The 18,198-nt window shown below is 37.8% G+C and overlaps 1 protein-coding gene and 1 non-coding gene across 2 annotated transcripts; one reads left to right on the forward strand and one right to left on the reverse strand.

Annotated features, from left to right (window-relative positions):
• Positions 1-1,040: 1,040 nt before the first annotated feature.
• LOC134326156 (zinc finger protein 239-like) lies at positions 1,041-17,357 on the reverse strand (the record flags this gene model as incomplete). The annotated part of the gene is given in 4 exon segments (XM_063008357.1): positions 1,041-1,060; positions 13,032-13,230; positions 16,608-16,972; positions 17,141-17,357. Coding segments are annotated over 4 exon segments (801 nt in total), but the record flags the coding sequence as incomplete, so codon positions are not given.
• trnaq-uug (transfer RNA glutamine (anticodon UUG)) lies at positions 9,176-9,247 on the forward strand. Its single transcript has one exon. It is a non-coding gene; the product is annotated as a tRNA-Gln (tRNA).
• Positions 17,358-18,198: the final 841 nt, after the last annotated feature.

Consider the following 18,198-nt stretch of genomic DNA (forward strand, 5'->3'; position numbering starts at 1 on the left):
TTGTGATAATGACTTCATTTTTAATGCATTGATAATGCATCTTGCCACAGGGCAAAGGACGTGAAAACTTTTCTTCAAGAAAACATAATGTCAATGGCACGGCCTGCAAATAGTCCGGATCTCAATCCAGTTGAACATCTCTGGTGGAAATTGAAGAAAAAGCTGATCTTGCAACAGCAATAAGAGACAGTTGGAGGCAGATTGATGAAGAATACTGTTTGTCATTAGTTAACTCCATGCCTCAGAGAGTTCAAACCGTTATAAAAGCCAGAGGTGGTGCAACAAAGTGCTAATGGTGCCGTGTTTTCTCATGATTCCATCATTTTTTCCTGGGTTGTATGCACTAGAACAGGGGTGTAAATGACATACGATTGTTGTGATGGTTCGAGTCATTATAGAGACGCACTTATAATTTAATGGGACTCCAGCACCTTTAAGCGGAAACTGCTGACGTCGTAGTCATGGCAACTTAATTTGACCTTTGCTAGAAGCCATGTCACTTTGTACCAGATGTAACACTGTAACTACAGCTGTGCGCGTGTACTGTATTAAGTTCTTTATTGTTTTTATTGTTTCTATTATGTAGTTTTACTACATTCTGATGCACACAGTGTATCATACAGCTAGAAAGCAAATAAAACCGACATAACTGTTCTGGAGGGAGAACAATCGTCTTAAAATACACTGTAATATCCTACATAAACTGCATCTCCCTAAACGCATGCTGATTTTGTGACCCGCAAAGTGACCCCATCCCACCAGTAGATGATGTTAAAAATTTTTTTAACATAATCCCAACATGTACAAGAAGAGAAAATTAAGCAGAATGAGGAAATTTTATGAAAGTTTGTGCTTTAGGAAGAGAATCCGGTGCATCTCTTGTGTCATGAGGCCATGTCTGTGGTAAAGGAGGACAATATAAATGTAGATATACATTATAAATATAATGTATAAATTTGACAAATGAGTTTGACACCCCTGCACTAGAAGATGGTGAGATAATTAAATGTAAATATGAGTATTTCTTTTTACAAAGGAGTTTAGCTTCCATTAATTTGGTCTACAGATAAACACAAAGAACAAAGGCTCATGATGATAGAACAATGCAACACTGTTCAGTCCACAGCCCTCCATTCACACCTTCTCATGTAAATTCTGGTTGAGGACGGTTCATTATTTGCTAAGTGGAAATCATCTAAAGACTAGAATTTTGGAGTGTAGACCTAGAAGTGTTCAAGTAAGAGGTTATTCATTTATGAAAACTTAGCATTCATAATATGAAGAATTCTTGCAAACACCATAAAGACCAGGGTAAAATTCTTCCACTTAAAAGTAAAAGTTGTTCTGTGTTTATTAAAGTAGATTAAACTTGAATAATGAATAAAAACAGATTCAGATCTGAGTTTGGTACATTACACCACATTTAATTAATATGATTAATAATCATATTCATACCATAATGTACACTGTAAAAAAAAAAAGCGTAAAAAAACTGTATTTTTCTGGCAGCAGGGGAGCCAGAAAATGCCTGTAAAAAAAACGGGAAAAAACTGTAAAATTTAAAACGGAGATGAACTGTAAAAAAACGGTAATTATATTTACCATAATTAACATCTATCACTGTAATTTTACAGGAAATTGTGTGTTCGAAAACCTAGGGAGCTGCCTTACTGTCTTACTGCCTACACAGGCAGCTGACTTAGTAGAGAGGATTCTAATAAGTCAGTGACTTATAAGGCAGGTTATTCAAACACGCTACTTAGATAGAGATTCCATCGGGTTTCGCGTTTAGCATTTAGCATCTTACCATTAAAACCAATGAATTGACATAGCACAGCACGTTAACGTCAGTAAAACATCTCCCTGCATGTACCGATAACGGTTACATTTCCAGACAAGCTCGAACAAGTTAATAAAAATCAGTAATATTTTATTTACGTTTGAAAATAACTCCATTCGTTTCCCCGCCCCGTCAGCCATGTTTATTTTTCCGCAATGAATGCTGGGATTGCCTTGATCACTAAGGCAGCGTCGGATGCTCACTCGTTCTTGAGCCAAAATAACATTGAAATGTTAAGATGCCTCAGTAGTGAGGGTATTAAGGCATCTAGGATTTCGAACAGCCTTCTTCTCGGGAGCGCGCACATCATGACGTAAAATGCGTCTATGTAGAGAGAGAGAGCTAGCTTTTTCCAACACACCCATCGTCTTTCTCTTCTCCCAGTTAGTCTCTGCACATCACCTCGCCCCGCCTCTCTCCCTCACTGAACACAACTCGCCTCTCCCCCACCACGTGAGTCCCCCGCAGGGCATGTTCTAAACAGCTCTAGTGACTATAGAGCGTTGTCTAAAAATGATATTTGCGTTGTTGATGTCTTTGAATCAACACCTGCATTGATGTAGATTTGACAATGACAATACTGAATATAACATTTCAATGTTCGCTGAGATGAGCAAGCGAGTGAGCGCAGCTACTATGGGGAGCGAGATGTGGGTTTTACCCTGAAAAAATAATAATGAAGAAACACACAAGAAAAGCAAAAGAGAACTTAATATTTTCACAATGATTGGGAGGAAGTGTGTGTTTCATTCACGGGACGACGGCAGAGAGCGGCACAATGTGGAGAGAGGCTTCAGTACGTGTCACAGAAACGTCCATTTAAATCGTAGCTTTTAAAAACTAATATTACTAAACTGATCATTTGTACAAACATGGGACAGAGTTCATGATTTGTTCTGAAACAAAAGTAGTGATCAGTACAAACGGGACATTATTTGAGGATGGGACTGTTAATGATTTCCTTAAAAAAATGCTACAGAAGTCATAATTTCATAAAAAAATAAAAAATAATAATTATATAATAAAATAAATTGTGTGATTTTGATCAAAATGCTACAAATGTGCTCATTCATAAAAAAAACCCACCAGGAACAATATTTGACTTTCTGACTTTGAAATATTGAAACTGATTGAGATCAACATAAATAAATAATGTTACATGTTTAAATATATCTGTGTTTCCTGCAATGGTAAATCATTGTTAATAATTATTACAAAAAATAAATAACATGTGATCAGACAGTCTCATATATGAATATTTATTATTATTATTATTATTATTATTATTAATCATAATATTATTATTAAATGTGAACCATGCAACCTTATGTTATTCAGGAAGTTTGTATCCTACAAGTAGCCCTTTAGCTTACTCAGTCCCTTAAAGTAGCCCTCTGTTTCAAAAAGGTTGGTGACCCCTTATTTTTGAGGAATTTCTCATGTTAATCTACAGCTGAATGTTAATAAAAGTGCCTGTATAACATTTGGAACATGTAGCTTTGTCTCAGAAGTGTCTTTTTGTTATTACCTTATGGGATGAAAAAATATCGAGATATATATCGTATATTGCCTTTCAGCTAAAAAGTATCGAGATATTATTTTTGATCCATATTGCCCAGCCCTAGTGTGCGTGTGTGTGTGTGCATATAGGAACACCCCAATTATGACCATAAAGCTATTTTAAACAGTCTGAATATATTAACCTAATAATATGAAATAATAATAAATAAAATAAAAAGAACAACAAATGCAACATAAATGTAAAAGAAACAAAATATAAATATAAAAAAACCCTTTACCTTCCTGTTAGAATCCTGGCAGTCACTTTAACAAAGCTGGTGTCTCCAGCAGGTCGTTTCTAATGAAGAACGTGCTGAAGATCCTTCTTACCAAGTGACTCAGCTACAAGTCTAGAGTTTAGTCCTTAAATAGAGCTGAGGACAAAGACCCAAGACGAGGTAAAAACTCTGCATTGGTCAATCATCAGCCAACTATTCACACCTTCTTGTGTGAAGTACTAGCTCATTATCTATGGAACGTGTGCAAATGAACTACAGGGGTTGGACAAAATAACTGAAACACCTGTCATTTTAGTGTGGGAGGTTTCATGGCTAAATTGGACCAGTCTGGTGGCCAATCTTCATTAATTGCACATTGCACCAGTACGAGCAGAGTGTGAAGGTTCAATTAGCAGGGTAAGAGCACAGTTTTGCTCAAAATATTGCAATGCACACAACATTATGGGTGACATACCAGAGTTCAAAAGAGGACAAATTGTTGGTGCACGTCTTGCTGGCGCATCTGTGACCAAGACAGCAAGTCTTTGTGATGTATCAAGAGCCACGGTATCCAGGGTAATGTCAGCATACCACCAAGAAGGACAAAACACATCCAACAGGATTAACTGTGGACGCAAGAGGAAGCTGTCTGAAAGGGATGTTCGGGTGCTAACCCGGATTGTATCCAAAAAACATAAACCACGGCTGCCCAAATCACGGCAGAATTAAATGTGCACCTCGACTCTCCTGTTTCCACCAGAACTGTCCGTCGGGAGCTCCACAGGGTCAATATACACGGCCGGGCTGCTATAGCCAAACCTTTGGTCACTCGTGCCAATGCCAAACGTCGGTTTCAATGGTGCAAGGAGCGCAAATCTTGGGCTGTGGACAATGTGAAACATGTATTGTTCTCTGATGAGTCCACCTTTACTGTTTTCCCCACATCCGGGAGAGTTACGGTGTGGAGAAGCCCCAAAGAAGCGTACCACCCAGACTGTTGCATGCCCAGAGTGAAGCATGGGGGTGGATCAGTGATGGTTTGGGCTGCCATATCATGGCATTCCCTTGGCCCAATACTTGTGCTAGATGGGCGCGTCACTGCCAAGGACAACCGAACCATTCTGGAGGACCATGTGCATCCAATGGCGGTGCCGTGTATCAGGATGACAATGCACCAATACACACAGCAAGACTGGTGAAAGATTGGTTTGATGAACATGAAAGTGAAGTTGAACATCTCCCATGGCCTGCACAGTCACCAGATCTAAATATTATTGAGCCACTTTGGGGTGTTTTGGAGAAGCGAGTCAGGAAACGTTTTCCTTCACCAGCATCACGTAGTGACCTGGCCACTATCCTGCAAGAAGAATGGCTTAAAATCCCTCTGACCACTGTGCAGGACTTGTATATGTCATTTCCAAGACGAATTGACGCTGTATTGGCCGCAAAAGGAGGCCCTACACCATACTAATAAATTATTGTGGTCTAAAACCAGGTGTTTCAGTTATTTTGTCCAACCCCTGTAGATGGAGCCACAAAGCATGATGGGTGAAGTCAAACTACACCTATTTATCTCAGCAGAGAAGTTATTTACATTTAATCCTAAACACAAACAAGGAATTAAAAGGCTATTTTGTAAAGTGAAATGACATGAACTTAGATAAAGCTTTTATGATAAGAATCTAAGTAATGTAAAATGCTGTATGTATATTTGTGTGAATTAGTTTGTACTGTATATGAGGAACAATAAGAAAACTATAAGAGGAAACACCCACCCATTTATGGTGTAGAAATATTTACTCTGCACTTGTGTGTCTGTGAACTGTTTGATTTACTACTGTGGTCAAGCCTCCACTTCAAAATGCTCAGTCAAATCAGCTCGCACATTGTTTGTGAAGATGTGCGTATACTAAACATTACGGTAAAAGCGTCTGGTGGAACTATTTAGGATAGATTTTTGGGGTTTAAAATAAAAGGTTTGGTAATAACTGGACATTATGATTTTACTTTAATTTAAAGTTAACTAAAATATAATCTAAGCTCATTCCTGTTTTAATTTAGATTGTTATTAAATGAAATAATCTTGATTACATGAATTGTTATTGTTATTAAAAGGAGTTCGCTTGTTTCCACAGAACAATTCCACTTCATAATGATAGTACATCACCTGGAGTTTACACTCAGTTAATATCAAGACATTCTGATGTATCATTTCTAAATACATTCTAGAAATGTGACAATATAAAAGACCTTTATTATAAAGTTTAAGGGTACCAAAAAACAGGGTTTAGATGTGCATAGAACTTTTAGCATAGACAATATGATCTGTACCGTAAAACATGGTGTAAATGGACCTGGGTGTAAATAGAATTTACACCAGGGTGCAAACTGTACACTTTGCTGTTTACACCAGGGTGCAGATAGCATCTGTCTAATTTAAAATAGTTTTCATGTAACCTGAAATTCTATTCATAAATCATTAGTTAATAATGAAGATTGGAGAGAAGAAGAACAGAAAAGAGTAGAAGTGAAATTCAGAGCTTTTAGTATTTAAAGTGTTACTTTTAAATGTTCTTTTATGAGATCTAAAACTATTATAAAAAAAATCAATAAAACGCGAATATAATAAGACAACACAACAACAATAAGTAAAAACGCGAAATACAATAAGACAACACAACAACAATAAGGGAGAACGCGAAATACAATAAGACAACACAACAACAATAAGGGAGAACGCGAATATATTAAGAAAACAACAACAATAAGGGAGAACGCGAATATATTAGGAGACAACACAACAACAATAAGGGAGAACGTGAATATATTAAGACAACACAACAACAATAAGGGAGAACGCGAATATATTAAGACAACACAAATGCTTTAAGGTGGAACGCAATTACATTAAGGGAACACAACGAAATTAAGGAAACACGAATACAAATCTACAACGGAAATGCTCCCGGTCACTAGAGGGCACCTCTTTCATTTTTTATCTGTATGAACACTGCAGCAAAAGAAGCAAGAAGCAGAGCAGCGTAGTGCAGAGCATCTGGCTTCGGTTTAACTTAAACTTTCAGGGCTGTAATTCTAAATAAAATTCAGCTTTTGATAAATTCACATCAAACCATTTTTATACAAACACATCAATGTTTCTCCCCTACTACAAACTATTTTTATATTAATTTTAAATAAAGATCAATAAATCTGATAATTTTATATTGGAGATGAATTATGCAGGTCTCGTATAATTTCATTTATTAGTACAAACATCAATGTTTCCCATTTACTACAAACTTTTTTTAGTTACATTTTTAGTTGTATTTTATTTAAATTTATAGTTAAGATGTATGATCATTGTACTGCACATCTGTATAGGTATATATGACAAATAACGGATATATTACCTTATTTCATATAGGATAATTATAAATTATGGAATTATTTGATATGATTAAATTTATTAATGTAAACTATTTTATATTTACTGATGTTTTATTATGAACTCTAGTTTTATTATTAATTAGAATGTGGTTATAATTAAATATAAGGGTTATAATTAAATACATATTTTACTTACAGATGAGGCTCTACAGTACAAACGCAGCAGCTTATTGTTCTTCTTATGATGTTTAATGGCGGTTGGCAGAACAACTTAAGACGCACCAGCGCCACCAACTGGACTGGAGTTGAACAGCAGCTTAGCAGTAAAACATCTCCATTAGCACATCTGTATTAGTGGTGTGCGATACTGCAAAATTTGGTATCGATCCGATGTAGGGAAGAGCGGTGTATCATGATTTATGAGGTGAATGTATCATCAATTTGCTTTGACTAATAAATGATTTTGTGTTTATTAGTTCATCATGTGCATGTGAAAACCCACTACGTTTGTAGGCGAATAAAAAGTAATTTTATTAATGTAATAAACTAATGAAGTCTGGAGTTTTTGTTGAGAAACAATTATACAATAAGAAACATAATTCCCCCTCTCATTGTACACTCTGGCTTTTTATAAAATAAAGTACAGAAAAAGTTCCGAGAGTCTCCAGCATATACATAGCGGCTCCCTGATTCCCACAAGTCAGATAAAATCTCCCGGAATCTACAACGAGCGGCCAAGAACGCACACACACACACACACATGAAGGCGACACAGACTTTATTAATACGATCGCGTATTAAATCCGTTATCTGATATACAATCTAGTGCACTATGTAAGGAACACAAATCATCATCTAGTAATACTTTCTAGTGCACTATGTAGTGAACATGAATGCGTTATCTAATACACTATCTAGTGCACTATGTAGAGAACATAAATCCGTGATCTGATATACAATATAGTGCATTGTATAGGGAACTTAAACCAATTGTCTAATTTACTATCTAGTGCACTACGTAGGGAACATAAATCCATTATCTGATATAAAATTCAGTGCACTATGTAGGGAACCTAAATACGTTAACTAATATACAATCTAGTGCACTATGTAGGGAACATACATGTGACGTGAACAGTTAGTTTAGTAGCTCAGTTAGCAGCTCCTAAAAGTTATGTTATCACCCATATCCTTTGCTGTGTGCGAGAGGTTTTTAGCTTTTTTTCTTTGGGGGTGGGGGGGAAGGGTGCCTCCCTGAAATGAGTTTTTGCAACTTGGGATGTCTGACATGTTCACCTCCATCTATCCATCCAGCTTAAATACCATAAACACTACATAAAAACATGTGGAGCTAATGGTGTAACCTTTGTGTTCAATTCTTCTTTTGTGGTTCCATGGTGTAATGGTTAGCACTCTGGACTCTGAATCCAGAGATATGACTTCAAGTCTCGGTGGAACCTGGCTTTATTTAGGTACAAACACTGTTATCAATGCTGAGTAGACAATAGTGTTTCACATATGACTGCTCTATGCCAAATTAGAACACAAAGTGGCAAGTCATTGTTTACAGCGCCAACTGCGTCCTGAACTTAATGCCATTTTCCAACAGTGGAACGTTTTGTTGTGATTTTGATACTTGGTTGGCAATGTTTAACTAAAATTACTTTTTGTCAATTGATTTCAGTCAATTATACCAATCACGTAAGTTTAAATAACTTGAGATGTAAAAGTAAAGTCTGAAGTTGTGTATTTTTGCTTTATTTACTTAGCAAATGGCGAATCATTACATTAGTTTTTGTGGTGTCAGGTTTCCATGGTGTAATGGTTAGCACTCTGGACTCTGAATCCAGTGATCCAAGTTCAAATGGGACCTTACTGCTTTTATTTGGGGCCCGGTGTGAGGTCCAAGATTAAGAAACATTAGCAGTTTCAGGATGGTAACATTCAGCGCATGTGCAGTACAACAGAGAGTTTAGAGTCACCTTAAATTACATGTTAATTTCCATCCATTCATCCAGCTTGAATATCATAATAGCACTAGTAGTGTTATAGTGTTCCACATGTGACTGCTCCGTCCCAAAATATAATCGCAAATCATTGTTTACAGCGCCATCTAACAGCCAAAATGACTAATTATTAACTTTTGGGCTTAAGTAAGACCTCACTGTGTGGTTCCATGGTGTAATGGTTAGCACTCTGGACTTTGAATCCAGTAATCCGAGTTCAAATCTCGGTGGAATCTGGCTTTATTTAAGTAATAACACTGTTATCAATGCTGAGTAGAGAATAGTGTTCAACATGTGACTGCTCTATGCCAAATTGTAACACCAAAAGGCAAATCATTGTTTACAGCGCCATCTACCGGCCAACTGGGTCCTAAACTTAACTCCGTGCAATTTTCCAACAGTGGAATAGTTTGTTATTTTGATACTTGGGTGGCAATGTTTAACTAAATTACTCTTATTTCCTGCCTAAAACTTCTAAATTACCTCAGAATTATATCAATCACGTAAGTTTAAAAAATCTGAGATGTAAAAGTAAAGTCTGAAGTTGTGTGTGTGTGTGTGTATTTTGCTTTTTTTACGCAGCAAATGGTGAATCTTTACACCAATTAGTTTTGCAATGACACCGTTCCAAGGTGTTAATGGTTAGCACTCTGGAATCCAGCGGTCTGAGTTCAAATGTCAGTGGGATCTGAGATGTTAAAGTCTGAAGTTTTGTGTGTGTGTGTGTGTGTGTGTTTTTCTTTTTGGCTTTATTTACTCAGCAAATGGCAAGTTTCATTTGGGAGCCAGTGTGAGTTCCAAGGTTTAGAAACTTTAGCAGTATCAGGATGGTAGCGTTCAGCACATGCACAAGTACAACAGAGCGCTTGTGGGGTGTAGACCACGATTACTTGTGCTAGTTGTGTCGACCAAGCAGATCACCATTCAGGAAGGTATATCAGTGCCAAAATACGAGCCAGTTTGTTCAGTAAAACTTTATAAGCCAACAGCAGCGAATAAACTTAAGAGTCATCTTAGATTACATGTTAACTTCCATCTATCCATCCAGCTTAAATACCATAAACACTACGTACACAACATGTGGAGCTATTCTTACTTTTAAAGTGAAGTTCAAAATGTTGTACAGAGATCGTTCCCATCTAGTGGTGCTAAATAAATTACAGCTTGTTGCTTGGGTACAGATTTGTGACATTATTATTAAATTGTTGATGTTGTGTTTGTTGTTATTTTTTAACTGTTCATGTTTTTAAGTGTAAAACCATAAACAGCACCGTCTATAAATAAATGAATCACCTTGTGAGATTTTTGTTTACGTGAACAATGTCTGAAATTTGACGAGCTTGATTAGTTTGTAATATGCATTAAGATGATAAATGAACCTAAACACTTGCTTTTAAATTTTAAGTTTTTATTTATTTATTTTAGTTTCAATACAACGTGACACCGGCAAGATAAAGAAAGCAAAAAAAAAAAAAGTGTCCCAAGTGTTTTTGTAAGGTGTTGTAGACCTGCAATGGCGACTGTTTTTGGTATACAGGAAAGAAAAGGCCAAATGCAGGTGAAAATGTGTTATTTGGCAACCCAGCACTGTGTAAATATTGGACAGAACACATGATGGGTTATTTTAACTTGTTGGGTTGTGCAGTTTAACCATTGTGCTGGATTAAATACATTTAAGAAAATACAGCATTAAAGCATAATCTCAATAAAATAGGCTACAATTTAACACTATAATATAATACAATACAGCGACAGTAAGTCTGTGTCTGTTTCTGTTGATTATTCTGAATTGTGTTTGTTTGTAAACTGTGAATTAGTTCTTAATCTGGTCGTGATGTTAGTAAATTAAACCTACATCTCTCTGATGGTCTGACCGATGAGCTGTCTGTTCTGACCTGCTGCTTAAGCCCGGCTAGCTCAGTTATCAGTTACTTATATCCACTATTCTGTGGAACTACACATTGTTGTTGTGTCTCATATCCGTTTGATCAACAGGTAGGTTGTGCAATAAAAGTCACTCGTCCCTGGGTGGGCTTGAACCACCAACCTTTCAATTAACAGCCGAACGCGCTAACCGATTGCGCCACAGAGATACGCGCACTACTGTTTCATTGGATGGTACACATGGGTCACATGACTTGCTAAGGTTTACCTCAGGCTATATCACCCTGTTCTTCTGCAATCTTTAATTCTGGCTTTATTTCACCTAATGAACGTGGCGTGACCTTTATAAATGCTTACAATCAGTTTTGTCAATGGCAAAAATAAATAAATAAATAAAAAGAGAACTGCTGTGTAATTTAGTGATTTCTTGCACTGCACATGGCAGAAGACTAAAAGAAATGTATAGAATAATGTGTAGAATAAAAGTATTCCACACGGTCATGTATTTTTCTTTTAAGAATAAATAACTGTTTATGTTTATTAGAATTTTAATGTCCTGTTTTACACTTTTGGTTTATCTTCACACAGGGTTCATTAGTTCACAAGGTTATATCAAACACAGTCTTGGACTGTGGGAGGAAACCGGAGCACCCGGAGCAAACCCACGCAGACACGGGGAGAACATGCAAACTCCACACAGAAAGGACCCGGACCGCCCCACCAGGGGATCAAACCCAGGACCTTCTTGCTGTGAGGCGACAGTGCTACCCACTTAGCCACCGTGCCGCCCAGAATAAATAACTGAAGGGCTGTCAGTGTAGAATCGGGTATGTGGGTATATGCCCTGCCTTTGTACACAGGCTGATTAGCTCAGTTGGTTAGAGCGTGGTGCTAATAACGCCAAGGTCGCGGGTTCAATCCCTGTATGGGCCACACCCACTTTTTCTTTTATTACAGGTTTAAAGTTGCATAAAACAAATGTTTGTACAAATAATATAAAACCAAAGTACACAATTAACATTTCACTTATTTTAATTTATTTCTAGCACCACTAAATGGAGACGATGTCTGTACAACATTTTGAACTTCACTTTAAAAGTCAGTTGAATGTGTTTTACTGTAGTAAGAATGAAAGTATGAGCTGATCTTTGTCTCATTGTGTAGCTTTGATGAAGAAAATGCCGCTGGGTCAGTGTGTAACAGGAGGTTTGGAGTGAAGGTGGGTGTGTGTGGATAAAAGCTTCCAGCACCTGGTATTCCCAGGCGGTCTCCCATCCAAGTACTAACCAGGCCCGACCCTGCTCCATTCACACCTTCTCATGTACATTCTGGTTGAGGACGGTTCATTATTTGCTAAGTGGAAATCATCTAAAGACTAGAATTTTGGAGGGTAGACCTAGAAGTGTTAAAGTAAGAGGCTATTCATTTATGAAAACTTAGCATTCATAATATGAAGAATTTATGCAAACACCATAAAGACCAGGGTAAAATTCTTCCACTTGAAAGTAAAAGATGTTCTGTGTTTATTAAAGTAGATTAAACTTGAATAAAGGACAAAAACAGATTCAGATCTGAGGTTGGTACATTACACCACATTACATTTGATGATTAATGATCATATTCATACCATCATGTACATTTGATAATTGAAGTAAAACAGTTCTAGTGGATATTAGTAGAAAAAGAAAGTACACATAGCTTTTTCTGTACATGCAGTAGTTGAGTATCATTTTATTTTCTCCTCTGAATGCGCTGGTGTTTTTCAAGACGACTTCAGTCACAAAACTGTAACTTCTGTGTGACCGTACTGGTGTCTATTAAAAATGCTGCTTCCAGTAAAACTTCATCTGCACTATAACAGCAATATGGGTCATCCTCTTCTTTTCAGACAGTGAACGGTGATACGACCTCTCTCCTGTGTGAATGCGCTGGTGTTGTTGGAGAACATAATGTGCAATAAAATACTTCCCACACTCTTAACAGTGATGTAGTTTTTCTATGTGAATACGCTGATGCCGTTTGAGATTATTTTCATGAGCAAAAATCTTTCCACACACTGAGCAGTGATACGGTTTCTCTCCTGTGTGAACACGCTGGTGTACTTTAAGGGCACTACTTTGAATAAAACTCTTCCACATTTAGAGCAGTTAAACGGTTTCTCTCCTGTGTGAACACGCTGGTGTTTTTAAAGGTTACCCGGTTGAGCAAAACTCTTTTCACACTCAGTGCAGTTATACGGTTTCTCTCCTGTGTGAATACGCTGGTGTTTTTGAAGGGTACCATGTTCAGCAAAACTCTTTCCACACTCTGAGCAGTAATATGGTTTCTCTCCTGTGTGAACACGCTGGTGTTTTTGAAGGGTACCATGTTCAGCAAAACTCTTTGAAAGTAAAATTATTTTATTTCATTTATTTTTGTTTATTTAAAATAACTATTAAACCTACATCTCTCTGATGATCTGACCGATGAGCTGTCTGTTCTGACATGCTGCATAAGCCCGGCTAGATCAGTCAGTAGAGCATGAGACTCAGGGTCGTGGGTTCGAGCCCCACGTTGGGCGACTATGTTCATCTACTGAAACCAAAAGAACGTTCTTTCACTATGGACAGTCGGTCTCCGGTGACTTATCAGGAGGATATTTGTGCTTGTAGGACTGTTGTTTACTGGATGTTTTCAGTTACTTATTTCCACTATTCTGTGAAACTACACGTTGTTGTTGTGTCTCATATCCGTTTCATCAACAGGCAGGTTGTGCAATAAAAGGTACTCGTCCCTGGGTGGGCTCGAACCACCAACCTTTCAGTTAACAGCCGAACGTGCTAACCGATTACACCACAGAATTGCTAACTTTTACAGCAGGGCAATTAAGTTTGGCAAATTGAAATAATGGCATGTTTCTGACTTGAATGAGAGGGGCAGTAAAAAGATCTCACACTTGTCAGAGACAACATTTGAAGCCCAGCTCAATAGGACCTGCTAGTCAGAGAAGGTTCACTTGTTTGTTAGTTTATGTACAAAAGTGATAGTGGCCCGTAAGGGGATCGAGCCCTTTATTTTATTGATTGTAAGCATTTATAAAGGTCATGACACGTTCATTAGGTGAAATCAATAAAGAGAATGTGACCCGTACAGGGATCGAACCCACGACCTTGGCGTTATTAGCACCACGGTCTAACCAACTGAGCTAACCTGCCAGTTCATCTAGTGTCTGTAGATCTCTGTACATAATTCTACACTGACTCCATTCAACCAGCTGCATGGCAGCACAAAAACCATTTGAGAGTCTGCACACATTTAGTGAAGTGCGTCTCAGTTTGTTCATGCTATGATGTGAGTTATTTCTCCTGCTAAATTATTTAAATTGAATTAAGGCGGTTAAGTTTTTAACCAGCAATAAAAAGTTATATTTAACGTAACTTCTGTACAATGTTTATTTTAAGTAGTGCCCTAAGTAGGGAGTAGGCGTCATTTGAGACGAGGCCGATAGAACTGGCAAAGTTAGCTAAAGAAAGAAAGGCTCTGAACAAACCTTTTTTATATTTTGGACATGCTGTTTCTTACATGTATTTTTAACACTCCTTTTTATCCCCTCATTTGTGTTTTTAAAGCTTTCTCAATTTTACACGTAATGCTAAACTAATGTTTTTATTTTATCGGTTGTTGTGATTAGCATTTATTTTAAGGTGAGTATACGGCACTAGGACCCAGCAGCATTGTTATTAACAGAGTTATGGTCCTTTATATTTCTGACCGGTACCGCATGTAAACTCTAGATGTCGCTGTTGCACTACTTTCTAAAATACTCCTTACGGACATACCTGTACTGTAAGTGTCAGGACGCTCCCAGGTGTAGTAAACCAACGATTTAAACAAAGCGCAACAGTTTAGGGAAGGCCCTTTCCTGTTTTACATGAAGAAAAGTTGATTGAAAGAAACTCCATTGTCACAGAGCCCTGACCTCAACTTAACTTGGGATAAACCCTGGGCATTTTTGTCACATCCGGACGTGCACAAATTCCCACATATACACTCCAGAATCTTAATAGTTGTAGCCAAGTGGAGCTTAATGATCCAGTAACACTGACACACTGATATGCAGCCCCGGTTCTGGCTGTGTTGCTTAGGCGGGCAGTGAGAAAATCCAGGGGGAGCAATGCCCACTGGAAAAATATGAGCTCTGCCCACTGCGCTACTCAAACAGCGGAGTAATAAACAGGTTGTTATGCAGATAAGCCTGCTCACACACGGCGTCACCAAGATTAAAAGTGAACACTACTCAAAATAATAACCAAACACTTTCTAATTCCCACAATTCATTTTTATTTAAAATGTAGCGAATTACAAATCTTAATACAAAACATACTTAAGTAAAAGTTAAATTACAGGTTGTAAAATCTACTTTAAAAAGTACAAGTACACAAAAAAACTACTCAATAACAGTAACGTGACTAAATGTCATTTGTTACTTTCCACCTCTATATAAGCCAAACTATAAAAATGTGTGAAAAACAAGTATAAGTAACATCTGTGCCAACATATAAAAATAATAATATAATACATTTTATTTATGGGCACCTTACAATACAAACATCAGTACATAATTAATTACACAGATTAAGGGTAGGCAAGTTTAAAGAAATATGTTTTAAGGCATGTTTTGAAACTAGGGATTGAATCAATGGTGCGAATGTCAGGAGGGAGAGAGTTCCAGAGATGTGGGGCAGAGTAGCTAAAAGCTCTAGCTCCCATATGAGGTAGACCAAAAAGGAGAGAGTTACAATAATCAATTCGAGATGTGACCAGGGCATGAACAAGAACATCAGCACTTCTAGGAGAAAGGAATGGACGTAGACGATTTATGTTACGTAAATGGAAATAAGATCGTGTGATATTGTTAATATGTGCGTGAAGTGAGTGGAAGGAGAGACGACTGAGTTCTTCATCATCACTGAGAATTTGTTAGATTTAGAGAGAGGAGATTTTGTACCTATAAGAAGAGTTTCAGTTTTATCAGCATTTAACTTGAGAAAATTGTAAGAGAACCATGTTCTTAATTCTATTAGACAATCAGAGAGAGATGGAGGAGGAAGAGTAGCCATGAGCACAGTGGACAGGTATAGCTCGGGGTCGTCTGCATAACAATAAAATTTAATGTTGTGTTTCCTAAAGATACGTCCAATGGGAAGCAGGTAAATTATAAACAGTAGAGGCCCCAAGACAGAGCCCTGAGGGACACCACTAGTAACAGGAGTTACTGTACACGTCTAGAAATGTATGAAGAAAACCAATCAAGCACAGTATCATTAAGACCAATATATGCCAGCCGATCCAATACCTTTTATTTTCAATTCACTTCCACTATTAACTGATAGCATTCACTTACATTAGGCTCTAAACCTCCTGGTTCTACCCACCATTCACTCCACTATAGATAATCACATTATTTCCCAGTAATAGTTTAACCTAAAGATTTATACTTTTATTATTTTTATTTACTTATTAATGTTTACTGTGTAATTAATTACCTATTAATTACACAGTATAATTCATTCATTGTTAACCATTTCTCCCCAACACTCACTCACTCACTCACTCACTCACTATATTTCATATTTTAGCTTGTTTGGTACAATCTGATGAGTCACACTTGTGTCTAAGTGCTGATAAATGAGCAAAGCAGCTCCAACACTGTGAGCATCATTTCTGTATAATGTGAATGCGCTGGTGTTTTTTGAGATTACTCTTTCTATTAAAACTCTTTCCACACTGTGAGCACTGATATGGTTTCTCTCCAGTGTGAATGCGCTGGTGTAATTTCAGATCACTCTGTCCATTAAAACTCTTTCCACACTGTGAGCACTGATACGGTTTCTCTCCAGTGTGAATGCGCTGGTGTATTTTCAGATCACTCTGTCTTTTGAAACTCTTTCCACACTGTAAGCACCGATATGGTTTCTCTCCAGTGTGAATGCACTGGTGTATTTTGAGATGACCTTGTTGATTAAAACTGTTCTCACACTGTGAGCACGGATACGGTTTCTCTCCAGTGTGAATGCGCTGGTGTTTTTTGAGATGACCTTGTTGATTAAAACTCTTCTCACACTGTGAGCACGGATACGGTTTCTCTCCAGTGTGAATGCGCTGGTGTTTTTTGAGATGACCTTGTTGGTTAAAACTCTTCTCACACTTTGAGCACTGATACAGTTTCACTCCAGTGTGAATGCGCTGGTGTCTTTTCAGACAACTCTTATTATTAAAACTCTTCTCACACTGTGAGCACTGATATGGTTTCTCTCCAGTGTGAATGCGCTGGTGTATTTTTAGATTACCTGTTGTAGTAAAACTCTTTCCACACTGTAAGCACTGATACGGTTTCTCTCCAGTGTGAATGCGCTGGTGTATTTTAAGATAACTCTGTCCATTAAAACTCTTTCCACACTGTGAGCACTGATATGGTTTCTCTCCAGTGTGAATGCGCTGGTGTATTTTAAGAGCACTCTGTCCATTAAAACTCTTCCCACACTGTGAGCACTGATATGGTTTCTCTCCAGTGTGAATGTACTGGTGTAATTTGAGAATACTCTGTCCATTAAAACTCTTTCCACACTGTGAGCACTGACATGGTTTCTCTTCAGTGTGAATGCGCTGGTGTACTTTAAGATTACTCTGTGTAATAAAACTCTTCCCACACTGTGAGCACTGATACGGTTTCTCTCCACTGTGAATGCGCTGGTGTATTTTGAGATTACTCTTTGTATTACAACTCTTCCCACACTGTGAGCACTGATACGGTTTCTCTCCTGTGTGAATGCGCTGGTGTATTCTGAGCACACTCTGGAACTTGAAGCTCTTCCCACAGTGTGAGCACTGATACAGTTTCGCTCCAGTGTGAATGCGCTGGTGTGTTTTGAGAGCACCCCGGGTACTGAAGGTCTCCCCACACTGTGAGCACTGATACATTTTTTCTCCAGTGTGAATGCGCTGGTGTATTTTGAGATGACTCAGGAACCTGAAGCTCTTCCCACACTGTGAGCAGACATTTCCTTCTTCCTGTGTGGGACTGAGAGAGGTGTTAATGCTGACAGTACCAGAGGACGTTTGCTGATTACTGGAGCTTCTGGTGGGCGTCAGATCCTCATGTTCAGTCTTAATCTTCACCAGAGTCTCATATTTATCATGGTTGCAGCTCTTGATGTGATTGTGGAGCTGATTTTGGGTTGTAGAGGAACGTGGACACGAGGAGCAGCAGAAATCCTTGTTCAGTTCTGAAGCAGAAAATAATCAAATACATTTATAACATTAT

The sequence above is a fragment of the Trichomycterus rosablanca genome, chromosome 14 (genome assembly GCF_030014385.1).
Source record: "Trichomycterus rosablanca isolate fTriRos1 chromosome 14, fTriRos1.hap1, whole genome shotgun sequence".
In the NCBI taxonomy this organism is placed as follows: domain Eukaryota; kingdom Metazoa; phylum Chordata; class Actinopteri; order Siluriformes; family Trichomycteridae; genus Trichomycterus; species Trichomycterus rosablanca.